Source organism: Gracilinanus agilis, chromosome X, assembly GCF_016433145.1.
Source record: "Gracilinanus agilis isolate LMUSP501 chromosome X, AgileGrace, whole genome shotgun sequence".
Lineage (NCBI taxonomy): Eukaryota > Metazoa > Chordata > Mammalia > Didelphimorphia > Didelphidae > Gracilinanus > Gracilinanus agilis.
The window spans coordinates 29,827,893-29,842,438 of record NC_058136.1 but is presented as its reverse complement, the minus strand read 5'-3'; the positions used below and the strand labels follow the sequence as shown (position 1 = coordinate 29,842,438).

The window sequence follows — 14,546 nt, the reverse complement described above, 5'->3', positions numbered from 1 at the left end:
ATACACATATACACACACACACATATATATATGTATATATATATATATATATATATATATATATTTATATAGTTTAATCAAGCTCTACTGTCAAGAAGAGCCCTTCTCCAAGTGAAGTCTAGGGAAAGACTAAAACTTTGTTAAGTCCCAGAATGGAAAGGGGACAAGCCAGTAGACTGCCCAAACCACTCAAAACAAATGCCATCACTCTCTCCTATCCCTTTTTTGTTCTTTATTACCTGACAGCAGAGAATTAGGACAGCTGGTGAAAACAAAGGACAACCAAGCAAACCCTCTAACAGCTTAATGGCTGGTATCTTTAGAGCGGCACTGCTGTGTTGCTTTGTCTTCTACCAACACTGGTACTCTAGATATTATTGGGACATCTCCCCGGGAAGTTTGACAATGAAAATTGTCACTGAAGATCAAGTGTTTGGAGAGCACAAACCCTCAGGAATGAATCCTGACCAATAATGAAGCAATAAAAGGCTATTTTTTCTTTTCTTTCTGGCTCATAGGAGTATAGATTTGGGGGACAGCTATATGATTTATAAAATTTTAATCTCTGCAGGTTCTCTGTGTCTAAATTCTCTTATACACAGGGAAGACATTTATGCTTTATTTCTCAGGAATCTGTCATCTTCAAAAAGTGCTCTCTTTCCTTTTTTTTAGTTTTAGTCAGTGTGGACATGAAACGAGACTGCAGGGAATGGAGTGTTCTGTAAAGCATAGAAGGGGTACACAGTTGGAAAGCTGTAGTAGAAATTACCCAGAATAGCTAGATAGACTTAACATATACTACTTGGGAGATGTAGTGTCCACTTACATTGAATGATTCCTTATTCCCACAGATATCAAAAGAGGCATGAAAATGAACACACAAAGCAAAAAATGTTTCCCAAATAAGTGGAGTTCCACCAGTGATCGTCAGTGCGTTGGAAGAGGTAGAACCATGGAATGATGTTGGTGATGGTTCAACTAAATTAGGACAGGTGGGCTTCTAGGCGAAGCCAGTAGAGTCCTTGGCGGATATATCGAACCAGGTTGGTCATTGTGCTGTGTTGAGTCAAAGGCCCCATCAGTGAATCTAGATCTGCAAAGAATTCTGGAAACAAGAACACAGATCAGTTAAGATTGTTCAATGGCATTGGGCAAATTTTCTGTGGAGAGCTAAGCCAGGTCTACACGATAACCTCCCAATCTTCCCAACCCCACCACTTAAAACTTAAAGAGTAAAAAAGTCAAGTATGTGGCTCCTTACTTTGTCCATCAGATGCCAAACATTTCTTTTATTATTTTCAATAATATTGATATCTTTTGTTTTTAGATGACCTACGTATTCAACTATATCTTCTCTCCTACCTAACAAACCATATCTTGTAATACAGAATAAAACAGAGGGTGAGGAAAAGCACTTCAAAAAACACTAAACTAACTCTAGACCCGTGTTGGCAAAGCTGTGGCACAGGTGCCAAGGCTGCATCCGTTCCCCTTCTCTACAGTGCCGAAGAGCATTTTTGCATGCCCTGCCCCCTATCCAGCTACCCAAAGCAAAAAGTTCTTCCCTCTGCTCTCTGGGGTAATGCGGGGGCCACACAATCTTGAAAACATTTGCCAATGTTGCTCTAGACTAAGAAAGTCCCCAAATGTTGTTTCTTCAAAGAAGAGAGGGAGGTTTGTTTTCTCATTCCTTCTTTAGGGTCAATCTTGGTCATTATAGTAATATGGTTTTCAGGTATGTTTTTTGGGGGGGTGGCATTGCTTCCATTTTCATTGTTGCCTTAAATTGTGGATATTGTTTTCCCCCGGTTCTGCTCACTTCATTCTGCACTGGTTCATGTAAATTTCTCCATGCTTCTCTGAGTTCTTCACATTCACTGTTTCTTATAGTATAGTGCTATTCTATTATATTCATCTCCCATAATTTTTCTGTAGCCATTCCCCAATGAATGGGTTTTTACTTGTTTCGGATTCTCTGCTACTATAAAAAAGTACAGCTATAAAAAATTTGGTATATATGGGATGAATTCCTTGGGGTACAAATTTCTGAGGTTATAGGATTTCAGGTTTGGACAGGCCCTGGCATCTAGTCCAACACCTCTATATTCTACAGAGAAGGCAACTGAAAGCCTCTGAAAGCTGGGCTGTAAACCTATGTAATAAGGGTTGTAATAGTTGTTGTTCATTTGTTTCTGACTCTTTGTGACCCCATTTGGGGTTTTCCTTACTGAAGGGGGTTGCCATTTTCTTCTCCAGCTCATTTTACAGATGAGGAAACTGAGGCAAACAGGGTTAAGTGACTTGCCTAGACACACACAGCCAGTAAGTGTGAGGCCAGATTTGAATTCAGGATGAGGAATCTTTTTAAGTTTAGGCTCAGTGTTCTCTCTATCCACCGTGCCACCTCACTGTTCCCACAGTGGCAGTAGCTTAGTAGTTTAGTTTAGTAGGAAGTTTACAAAGCATTTTATGTTATCTCATTGGTTCCTCACATCACCCTATGAAGTAATTATCCTTATTTTTATAGATGAGGAAACTGAGGCTAAAAAAGTTCCTTGCCTAAATTAAATGAGGTAATATTTGTAAAATGTTTAGCGCAGTACCCAGCATGCACATAGTAGGTGCTTTATAAGTTCTTATCTCTGTCAGGCTCACATAGCTAGTAAGTATCTTAGTCAGGATGCAAAGTCAGAAATTCAAGACTCTTAAATCCAGAGCTTCTCTCACTCTGCTACCTACCTTCCTTGGGCCAGTGTAGATAGGTTGAAAAGGGAATGATGTGCATGGACCTAAGTTGGAATTTTCCTATCCCAGGGTATGGGAATTGAATGAGTTACAGCCCTGGGGATAAAAGAAGCAGCAAAGATGCCTTGGGTCTGGCTGCCTCCCAGGAGATGAGTCACGGTATGCACTCATATCATCAATGGATAAAACGAAAGCCAGAGTATAACAAATGTATGATAAGCAGTGTTTCAAGTCAGTGAATTTCAGAGGAGATCAGAGTTGTTCTTTAGGGGATAGAAGTTATTCATTTAAGGGAAGAAAGTTGAAATGGAACCCTTTTACTTGGGAAGAGAAGGAAAAGGGAAGATAGGCTATATAGAGAAAGCTATGAATAGTGACTGTAACTAAAATGGAAAGGCAGATCCTGGCAAGAAGGGTTTAGTTTGATTTTCCTCTTCTGTGTCTGGCAGACTCCCCCCAGCCACCCACCCCCACACAGTGGGTATTTAATAAATGCTTGATTGCTTGCTGAATGATGCAGGCCAAGCCACTTTTCCATCTCAGTGAATGGCGGGGGCTTAGAGCATCTTGCCAAGGTTTTGTAAGATTTCTTGTCATTTGCCCTTTGGGATTTTTTTACTTGAAATGGCCTTTTCCCCTTAGTGGCCAGTATTCAGAAATCCTTGACAAACTTACCAAAAGCCTGTGTCTCAGAGGTATCAGAGTAAAGGAGAAGTTAGAAGCCTGTATTATATTAGGCAGGGAATGTCAGGTAGGAAATCTACTGGTGGCAGGAATGCCAAAGAAGCAGTTGCCTCAGTCTTGGGGACCAGGGAGTTAATCTGGAAGAGAGCGGTGTCTGGGGCCCTTCATACTTTATACAAGAGGCCCTTTCCTTGCACCAAGGCTATCAAGGAGCTGAAGCTGTGGACTATTTTTCCAATTGACAATGCTAATCAATCCAAAGAGAAGTACTGGATTTGGAGAAGGCTTGGGCTTTCCTCCTTCCTCTGCTCCCTGTGGCCTTGCACAAGGCACTGCCTTCCCTGTTCTGGATCTCAGCTTTCAGCCCTAAGTTCCCTGCCACTGCTAAGTCCTCTAAACCTATATTCTCTGACTGTACTTCACTGCTGGCAGATTGAAAAGACTGTGGTATAAAAACGACTTTCTGGGCATTTGAGCATAAATGACTAAGAATTGGACCAGATGATGCCAAATTGGGTTTTCTTCCCTTTGAGCTTATTATAAGCTGACTAATAGCATTTTCAGCACTACTGGCTAAAGGCCAGAGCTATTTTGATTCAACATCAAGCAAGACACTGAATGGCTCCTTGACAAACTGTGCTAATGACAAGATTAGCACCATCTCACTCTAACAACAGAGAAGGAGCCACACGTTGCTGTGGCAAAGTTCTGACGGTACAGAGATGAGCCCTTGTTTCAAATACAGGGCTTCATGCAATTAGTAGAATGTCAACTGTCCAAAATATTTGGAAATCCTCATCCTCAGAAAGCATTATTTCTCTTTGTTGGGTCTTACCCAGGACAGAACATCTCCCACAATGCTAGAGAACACGTTTTGGCAAATGTCTAGCTCCCTGCTTACTTAATATCTTGCTTCATATTGCTTCATATTGAGTATTGACTCAATGGGTTACTCTACCTGTAATGGATCCTTGCATCATTTTCATGGGCTACTATGTCTGAGGCTTTAAAGGCTGCATTTGGATCAATCACGTAAAAAGAGGCAACCAGGTAGTACAGTGAATAGAATGCTATAGTGGGCTCAGAAAGACCCAAGTTCAATCCCATCCTCAGACATTTATGGGTTCTGTGACTGTGGGTAATTCACTTCACCTCTGGCTGCCTCCATCTCATCATCTGTAGCTTTGTCATAATAGGACTTATATCAAATGAGATATTTGAAAAATGCTATATAAATTCTAGCTATTATTAAGAAGCTTTCTTGAAATGCAATCTGTCTGCAATTGCCTGCTGGGTCCTCTCTCATGTTTTTGTTTTTATTTTAAATCTTTTTTATTTTTATTTTAATAAATTTCCACATAACTTTTCTAAAGTTCTATGATCCAAATTGTGTCCCTCCCTTCTCCCCCCACCCAGCCCCCACCCTTCTGGGGATGGCAAGCAATTTGAACTGGGTTATACATGTATTATCATGCAAAACATACTTTCCATATTATTCATTTTTAAGTGAATAATCTCATAGAACCAAAAACCCCAAACATAAACCCAAATCAAGAAGTGAAAAGTCCTATGTTTTCATCTGCATTCCCACTCTAGCAGTTCATTCTCTGGAGATGGACAGAATTCTTTTTCAAAAGTCCCTCAGAATTGTCCTTGATCTTTGTATTGTCGTTAGTAGCAAAGTCTATCACATTTGATCATTCCATAATATTGCTTTTCCTGTGCCCAGTGTTCTCCTGGTTCTGCTTATTTCACTCTGCATCAGTTCATGTAGGTCTTTCCAGCTCTTTCTGAATTTCTCATGCTTTTACAGCAAGGCTACTCTTGATCAGTAAGTGCACTGACCATTCTGAATGATAAGGATTTTACAGAGATAAGAAAGCAAGCATGTGGCTGGCTGGTTGCTTATTATCTTTTGCTTTTCATTTCTTCTCTTTTCTTAGTAAAAGTATTATTTATAATCTTTTCCTGTTCTTTGGTAATCTTACCTCTTTGAGGTATCTCAAGAATTAATCCCAAGTGCCTTTAAATTATATAATTTTTCTAAATGTACTAAGTTAGGTCCAGCCACTCTTAACTTCATCCCCTTAGGTGCCTTTTCCATGTGTATCAGTCAGTCAGTAAACATTTAGTAAGGACCCACTATGTGCCAGGCACTGTGTCAAACTCTGGGGATACAAATATGCAAAAAGGCCAGTCCCTGCCCCCAAGTAGCTCACAACCTAGTGGGGGTAGTTGGTGAGGGGGCATGGTGGAAAAGATAGAGAAGAACCTCAGTAGTACAGCCAGGTGAGAAATGAGGAGAAGTTCTGAATTGAGCTCTCAGAACATCTCTGTGTATACATACATATGTCCTACCTATACAAACATGCTTTCTACCCCTGCCAGAAAAGCACTGCTTTTGTAGTCAAGAGCTGGATTTAAATTCTACCTCTAAGTCCTTGCTAGATCTATTATCCTGTGACTGCTGAACAGACTCAAGAGAAAGGACTGTGTCCCTTTTGTCTTCTTACTCTCAGTGATTAGCATAGTATCCACCTTATGGTAGATCCATAGGAGGGAGTATGTGTGTAGAAGTGTGGGGTGGGGAAGGAATGTGACCCTACAGAAGAAGGAACTCAGAGGAAACATGATAGCTGACTTCAAGTATTTGACACTTTCATTTAGAAGAAGGATTCAACTTGTATTGGGCACTCACGGATAGAAGAAAGGTCAATGACTTTAAAGTTGCAAATAGGCACATTTAGATTAGATGCCAGGAAAAATCTGGAAACAATTATAGCAGATTGGACTGCCTTGGGAAATAGAAGGTTCGTCTCCTATGGTCTCAAAGCTGAAAATGGATGCCCACTTGTTGACTCTGGTATAACAGCGGTTCCTTTGGGGGAATGGGTTAAAGTTGACGGTGACTAAACTCGAATCCATTTGCTCCTGAGTATTTTTGCGCTCTTTTAACTCTTACACTCCCTGGTCCTCTTCTTGATACTATCTGTACCTGTTGGATCTGGCAATTAAGAGAAGTTGATAGTGCCTGAGAAAGTCTGGCCTGGTGGATGCAGTGCTGGCATTATAGTCAGCAAGACTGCACTTGAATCCTGCCTCAAACACTTACTAGCTGTGTGAACCTACTTAAATCATTTAAATTCACTAGACCTCAGTTTCCTAATCTGTAAAATGGTGCTGATAATAGCATCAGTAACATCCTTCTCCAAGGGTTGTTGAGAAGATCAAATAGTGAATTCATGCATTTATTGTCATTTTCTGACCTTAAGTTTAACTGTGAGCTGAATTATTATTACTACTTAAGGAAACAATACCAGGAATTTTGTCTGTTCACAGGGGGACTGTATAAACATAATATGCCACTAACAATCCTTGGATGCAATAGAAGGTTCATGTGAGCTAGTATAAGAGGAGAATTAACTGAGCAGAGTGTTGGAAAATTCTACTGAGATAAAGAAATGCCTGAATCAAAGGAAATTCTTAATCAAACAAGATAAGTCTTTACAACTGAATATCTGTGACATTTGGCCCCTAAATCTTTTCAAAAAAAGCCTAGTCATATAGCAGTGGCATTTAACTACAAAACACCAATACAAGAACTTGACCATATCACACAATAAAGCAAATGTATCTGTGTACATACATATGTTATGTATATACACCTATGCCTAAAGGTAGACTTCACATAGCATTGTCATGACCAATGCTGTTCGCCACTAAAGTCAATCAATATCCCCAGCACAGAGTTCCTCACTCTGTCACCCTGCTCAGTGTGGTCCCTTACCTTACATCTTAGAATCAATAGTATATATTGACTCTCAATCCACCGAGCCATCCAGCCAGGCCTTGAGATGGGAGGTCCTGGGTTCAAATCTGGCCTCAGACACTTCCTAGCTGTGTGACCCTGGGCAAGTCACTTAACCCCCACTGCCTAGCCCTTACTGCTCTTCTGCCTTGGAACAAATATGTACTATTGATTCTAAGATGTAAGGTAAGGGTTTTTTTTTTTAAAAAAAAGGCCCAGCTAGTCTCAAATAGTGGTTGTAGCTGTTAGGCCCAAAGTAGACCTTTGGGACCATCTCCATATGCAGATATCATATGTCTGGGTGAAAGGGCTTTTAGTTTTGCCTATGGTACCTTGATTAGGAGCAAAATGGCTTTTAAAAAATGAGCTGTGGAACTCTCATTCAAGACAGGTATTTCTTCTCCCTAGTCGCCCACCCTGCCGCCCCTAATCAGGGAGGTAAAACTCACGCTCAGGGTCCCTTTTACACTTCTCTCGTGAAAGATGATGGGTAGTTACATTGGTAGTTCTCTAATATTTCATTACCACTGTCACTACATGAAAATATTGAGAGAACCCGAGTCCCTGCTCGGAAATGCAAGATGTCTTTTCATTACAGACACTAATGACTATACTGAAAGCAGAACCACCTTAGTTCAAATAAGAAAAAAAACATAGCATTTTGTGGAGCCTTAATTAATTTGCTAATCATTCTGTCCTACTGCCCTTGTTCCTTAGTTTCAGGCTTTATTATAACACACATAATGGAGTGTACACGTGTCTCTGTTAAGTTCTGTTAGGTCTGCTTCCCTCCCTACACCCAGCTGAAGTTCTCTCATATCAAAACAGTTAAGGGACTATACATATCTCAACCCTTGAGGCACATTCCTCCTTGGAAACCAGAGAGAGCAGCCATTACCAATGAGACACTAAAGCACCAATGAATACTCTTCTGCCCCGCCACCTCATGTAAGAACCACATTATAGAGGGGGTGGTCAAATAGTCACCTCTGTTCTCTCTGGTCAGTCTGTCTGCCATGTCCCAGTGTTCATAACCTCGAAGTACATTATTAGTGATGTTGACATGGCTAGCAGCCATGTGGTGGATTCGGTGAGGAATGACAATAGGTCCCAAGGATGGTAAAGCACTTGATGAGGAAGGGCTGAGGGACAATGGTGACATTACTTCAGCACTCCTAGAGAAAGGAAAAAAAAGAGTCTCATTCTCATAGCCACATCATCTCCTTTCCTTTGTCAAGCACAGCTGAAATCTTTGCTGCTGCTGTTGTTTACGATTTTTTCAAATGGCTAAAGACATTTTTTGATGAATAAAAACAAATCCAAGAGCAGTTTGGCATCAATAATTGGGTGTATCTGAGACAAGTTCCATGAGGGTGTTCCACTGAGGCTCTAGTGCAGGGGTTGGCAACGTATGGCTCTCGAGCCATATCTGGCTCTTTTGAGGGCCAGATATGGCTCTTTCTGCAGGAGCCATAAAGTCCATTTTTTTCAGGCGCTGTTACAGGAGCAGCACTGGGAGCACTGTACGGCTCTCACGGAATTACATTTTAAAAAATGTGGTGTTTATGGCTCTCACGGCCAAAAAGGTTGCCGACCCCTGCTCTAGTGTATTGATTGCATTCCTTATGATGGCCAGGAAGGATGGGATTTCAGTAACCCAACCGGTGAGAGAGTGCTGTACAGAGTCTGAACTAGGGAGTGTGTGCTGGGGGCAAGCACTCTCTGCTGTACAGTAGACAGTGGCTCTCGACATCAACACATGGTGAGTCTACTGCCTGGGAAAGAGCTTAGACCAGTGCTATAAAAGACCAGAAATGCTGCCAATTCCCTCTAAATTGGGTACCCTAGAGCAGTGGTATTAAATTCAAATAGAAAGAGATTACTGCAGGTTGCATATTGACCCCGAAAACCACAAATTAATGTCATCCATGTAGTATTTTGATTTATTTGATAAATCATTTCCCAATTCCATTTGAATCTGGTTCAGCCACACTTGGGAGTTTTGTACTATGCTTTGCTTGTGGCCCCCAAATTTGACACCTTTGCCCCAGAGTAAAGGCTACTTGTCTGGCCTCCATCATGTTTCCCCCTAGATTTTGAACACTCAGAAGTGAAGCCCTCACTTTCTCTGACCATGGTGCCCGGCTATGCTCTAGGTTGGCCAGCTTGTTTGTGGTTTTAAGTGACCCTCAAAATGATGCTCCCTAAATATATACCGAAATGTATGTGAATGTGAATGTATTGATGTTTGGGGCACAAATATCCCAGTCTTTCAGAGGAAGGAAATCTCTCATGGCCATAATGATTTTCCTACCTGCTACTAGAAGCAATGATTGGCAGTTAGTAAACACTCGATGGCCCATTATTGGAGTGTTTTGTGGAAACCACAATGACAGTTTGCTACAAATCCAGTCACCATAATAAGCAAAGTTCAACTCTTAAAAGCCCCCTGTGGAGCAGTCTTAGAAACTTAAGGCAAAGTAGGCCCATGAATGTCTCACTAGGGTTCTTGAAGCCCCGTTCTGGACATCTGCTTTTAATTGCTGACAGTTCATCTGTGTGCTGCCTAAATAAAGAGGAATGTTTTGAGTTATCCACTTAGTGTAGGACTAATGTCCCAATATAGATTTTCTTTTAATTCTAACACTAGCAATTAGGAATCATCTGCTGGCTGCCCACTGTGTAGGGGTCATCTGTGGCTATCTCTCCTCATGTGGTTTAGATTCATGTGGCTGAAAAATCACTCAGGGCCATTCTCTCTGGAAACAGATTTCCAAATCCACAATCAAGGTTTGAAAATTCCTCAGCTTCCCATCTTCCTTCAAACTGTCTGCTCAAGCAAACATACTGGAAAACCCATGGAGGAAACCAATGTGAGAGAAGAGAAAGAAATGCCTCGTTAGGAACACGCTGTGTCCGTTTCTATCTTCTCTTTCATTCCTTATTTTTGTCTTTTAAAGGAAAATTCCACAAAGAAATCTTGATAATTTCCTCTCTGTCAACTGTTGCTACACATTAGAAAACAAGGGTGCCTTCATGTCTGATAATCTCCTGCTGCACAAGCCCCTCAAATCACAGTCAGTGAATACTTCCTCCCAGAATGGCCGTGTGTACCCCCTAATCGGGAAAGTGCATGGATGAATGAGGGGAAAACCCCATATAATCTCAAAGCATGGGAAAGCTGAATGTTGGCAGAGAATATCTGAGAGTGATTAGCAACTGTGTGCTCCCCACCTGGTCAAAGGAGTGTGTGGCTACATAGAGCCCCTTCTGTAAAGCATGTTTAAGCTCCCCTTGGTTTAGGCTGGTCTGTAGGGGAAAGTATCGAATGGCAATAAGTAACTCAGTCTTCATGCCCGTAGATCTTTGCCTCCACATTAGGCTTCTGATTGCCTGGTATAAAGTGGCGTGGGATTCTTCCTGCCATCTTAGTAACAGTCACTAGATGCCATGGTTCTTATAGGAACGCTACATTCCTTGTGGACGGGATAATACAAAGTATTATTGGCTGCATCCAAGCTGTGTGTGGGCAGAGTCGGGAGAATAGTCAATACAGACTTGCTCCATTTTTGCAGCCTCCAACCGCTACATAATAGACCATCCCTATGTCATTAATTAGGAGAAAAAGTCTGCAAACACAGCACCGGGATTGATTGGATAATGAATTGGACTTGGAGCATTTTGGTTTTCACAGGAAGCTGTGAATTGACATTAGAGAATGGGCACCTGAACTCAGTATTTGTCCTAGTGAAATGAAAAGAATAAGATATTCTTGATCTAGAATTGTTATAACACCATGATGTCCGGGAGAAAAAAGTTGTCAGTGGACTATCCATTTGTTGGAATTCCTCTGATTCACGCCAACACATCAGGAACTACTGATACGGTCAGAATCAGGCAACTCCTTCACTTTTGGAGATGGAGACCTCTTTAGAATTGACCAGCCTAGAGAACTGGCTAAGGGTTAGAGAAGTTAATTGCTGCCTAGGCCATACAAACTTGTGTCATAGATGGGACTCTGGAACCTAGGTTTTCCCAACTTCAGGCCCCATTGCCTCTCTGATTCTTTGACAGATGTATCGTACGTTCATTACAACAGTCCCGAGAATGGCTGTTCCTAGACCGCACCTTTTTAGACCACAGACCCCTTTCTGTTGTGGCTGACCTGAGCACCTAGAATGTTTTAGGTAGATACCATGGTAGATCCAAATAAAAGGAAGATCCTGACCCTATCTTCCAAGTCTAGCAGAAGAGAGAAGACATGTATGCAGATAAGTTTCAGCTAAGGTAGAATGTGGCAAGGAAGGAGAAATAAAAGGCTCTAGGGGTGGGTGGGGGCATCAGAGGAGAAAGGCATCGTTTCTGGCCTTCCCTCCAAGAGGATAACTCCACCTCTTACTTTCTGGGAAAAATATGAAACATAAGTTTCTTTAATTCAAATGAATTCTTCCCTCCAGTCTCAGAGGAATTTCCTTGGCCTTGCTGATGGCTAACTGGTATCTCATTCCATGCTCATTCCTAAAGGCCTTTGCTTCGCAACTCGGTTGGCAACATCTCCAGAGCTGTTCTTCCCACTGTCTAAAAAGCTTTCCCCTCACTCCTCCCATACTGTCATCCAAGTATGCACAGGTATTTCTCTTACTTTTAAAAACAACCCAAACCAAATCCTCATGGCTTTACAGAACCCTTATAGCTTGCCTATTTCCTCTCCTTTGTTTCACCTCGAATTTCACAAGTGAAGTCTTCATTAATCCTTCTCACTTTGGCTCCCATCCTCATTTTGCCAGTGAAGTTGCTCCTTTCTTCACCTCCTTTCTGCTTTCTTTCTCTTTTCTCTTCCCCAGCCTCTACCTCTCTCTCCCCTTATGGTTTCCATGACACTAACCCCTTTTGGTTCTCAAACCACATCTCTCTTACTGTCTTTTCCCACTCTCTAACCACAAGTGTTTACCAAGTTTCAGTTCCCTGCTCTTCTTGATGTACACAGCTTCTAGGACCAATTTGAGGAAAATCTCCCTCACTAGAAAGGTGGTAAGAGGATGGAATCGCTGCTAAGGGATGCTAAAGTTTCTCTTTTGTGGCGTCAACCCTGTATGACTAGAATGACTGAAATTCAGTCTTGCTTGGAGGCAAGGAGACTGCAGTAATTGACATAGAGAGGTTATTTTTCACCGTATCATCATTCAAAAGCTCTAGGACCTGTCCAAGTGAGTGGGCTTTCTGTATAAAGAGGTTGTTTTCTCAAAACAAACCCAAACTGTTTGAAGGCTTTTTTGAAAGTGACTTGACAAGCTCAAGTATGTATTTAAATTCTTTCATTTTTGAATTTTTTAAATGCTCTTATTCCTTAAGAGCTACTTGTCTGATCCTGCCCATTCTCCATTTGTGTTTAGAGAACAGGTTTCCCTGGGCTTTTCCATTTTTATCTTTTGAACCCTAAAGCAGAATCTTTTTTATCTACTCTGTGTGTCAGTATCAGAGCAGACCCTAATTCAACCATTCAAGTGTGATAAGTTACTGCCTTTTTTAAAATGAAGCTTCTCCTTCATTATGAATATGGAAATGATGTTGAGGAAATTATGTCTGCACCTGTAGTTTCTTCTCTGAGTATTTAGAAAAAGAAGATCAGTTATACTTGAAATAGGAAAGTGTGAAAAGCTACTGACAACAGGAGCTTGTATTTATAAGGGTACTTTTCCCTTCTAAAGTGTTTTCCACATAATTTAATTTACTTTCACATCTGTGTGAGAGATGAGGGACAGGTGGCATCATTTTTACTTGACTGTAGCAAACATTGATTAAACGCCTTGTGTGTGCCAGAAACTGGGGCCATAAAACCTGGAAATGAGCTTAACTCCAGGCCTCAGGGAGCTCCCCCTTTTTGGCCATCAGCTTTGCCTTTCTCTTTTTTCTCCTTCACCTTGCCTCCCTCTCTCCCTCCCTAACCCCCTCCTCTCTCTCTCCCTCCTCACTTTCTTTCACTCAGTTCTTTGATCCTCTCTTATTTTGTTTGTATATATCTTCTGAGAAGCTATATTCTCTCACATCTTGGCTGACTGTCTTATAGCATCCTTTATTCTTTTTCTTGTTCGGGATGCAGTTGTTTAGATTGTCTGCAGTGTAAACGGTAGTAGTTGCTGCTTGTCCTCCATATTACTATTTTTACTGTATTACAGAATATGTATAGTATTTTTGCCTTTTCCATGTTCATGAGTTCTGTGTCCAAACACATATTTTAAATTTTAGTACTGCTTCTGCTCCCCACAAAGTGAGTGCAGTTTATACTCATTTTATCTCAGTCTTATGCCATAGGTTTTCTGGTTTTATTTTTCTGCCTCGTTACAAGCTTTTCGAATTTACTGAAATTATTCTGCTTATTGTTACTTCTCTCCTTTTTATTCTTCTTTCTCCTTGGAATCCCATTTCTTCCTCATTCCCTCCTTTTCTTTACTTCCCTTCCTTTTACTATTGCTTTAGTTTATTTCATTTACTATCTCCTCTTCCTTTCTTCCCCTAGAACCCCTCCTCAGGCATTCTCTTTCCCTCCTTCTCTCTCTATTGACTCTTTCCTCACCTTCTATAAGCACGCTCAGGCATATTGAAATCCTTACTAGTCTTGGCCTAGTCCCTGCTAATCCCTTGTGTTATCTTCTGGAATCATCTCAACTGCCCCTTTTCCTTTCCTATGTCTTAGTCCCATGTAGCTGGGCTTCTGCCACTACTTCTAGATTCAAACTTCACAAGCTGATGGACAGCCTTTTCTTAGTCATCGTCCTCTTTGACTTCTCCTTAGTGCCTACGAATTCAAAACCCATCTCTCCACAGAAACCTCCCAGGTTTCGGTGTCTATCTAGTCACACACTGTTGACTGCTTTTTCAGTCTTTCTAGATGTCTGGTAATCATCTCAAATTCAGTTTGACTAAAACAAAACCCATTACCTTCCATTAATGCAAACTTCGGTTTCCATTGAGTGGGCCACCATCACTCCAGTCAGTCCATTTCTCAACCCTGAAATCTTCCTTCATTTTACTTCCCTGCATCCTCCTGAACCTGATATCTAGGCGCTTGTAAGACTTCTCTATCTTGGCTTCACAGTTTCTCCTCTCTTCTCTCTCCCACACAGCCAACACCAGAATTCAGACTCGACCTTTATCGCGCATTGCCTAACCTACTGTGATAACCTCCTAAGTGGTCTCCCGGCTCCAGTCTCTCCCCTCATCTTTCACACAGCTTCCAAAATGAGTCTTCCTAAGGCACAGGTCTGATTGTGACCCTGCTTGCTCAAAAAGCCAGGTGGCTCCTCACCAT

The 14,546-nt window shown here is 41.4% G+C and overlaps 1 protein-coding gene across 1 annotated transcript in view; it reads right to left on the bottom strand.

The window, feature by feature from the left end:
* Positions 1-983: 983 nt before the first annotated feature.
* The window catches only part of AFF2 (AF4/FMR2 family member 2), a 365,980-nt gene continuing 352,417 nt past the window's right edge, over positions 984-14,546 (bottom strand). The window contains exons 20-21 of the mRNA XM_044682529.1: positions 8,225-8,412; positions 984-1,105 (exon numbers count right to left, since the gene is read on the bottom strand). Coding sequence (XP_044538464.1) covers positions 984-1,105; positions 8,225-8,412 — 310 coding nt within the window. The remainder of the gene's footprint in view (positions 1,106-8,224; positions 8,413-14,546) is intronic.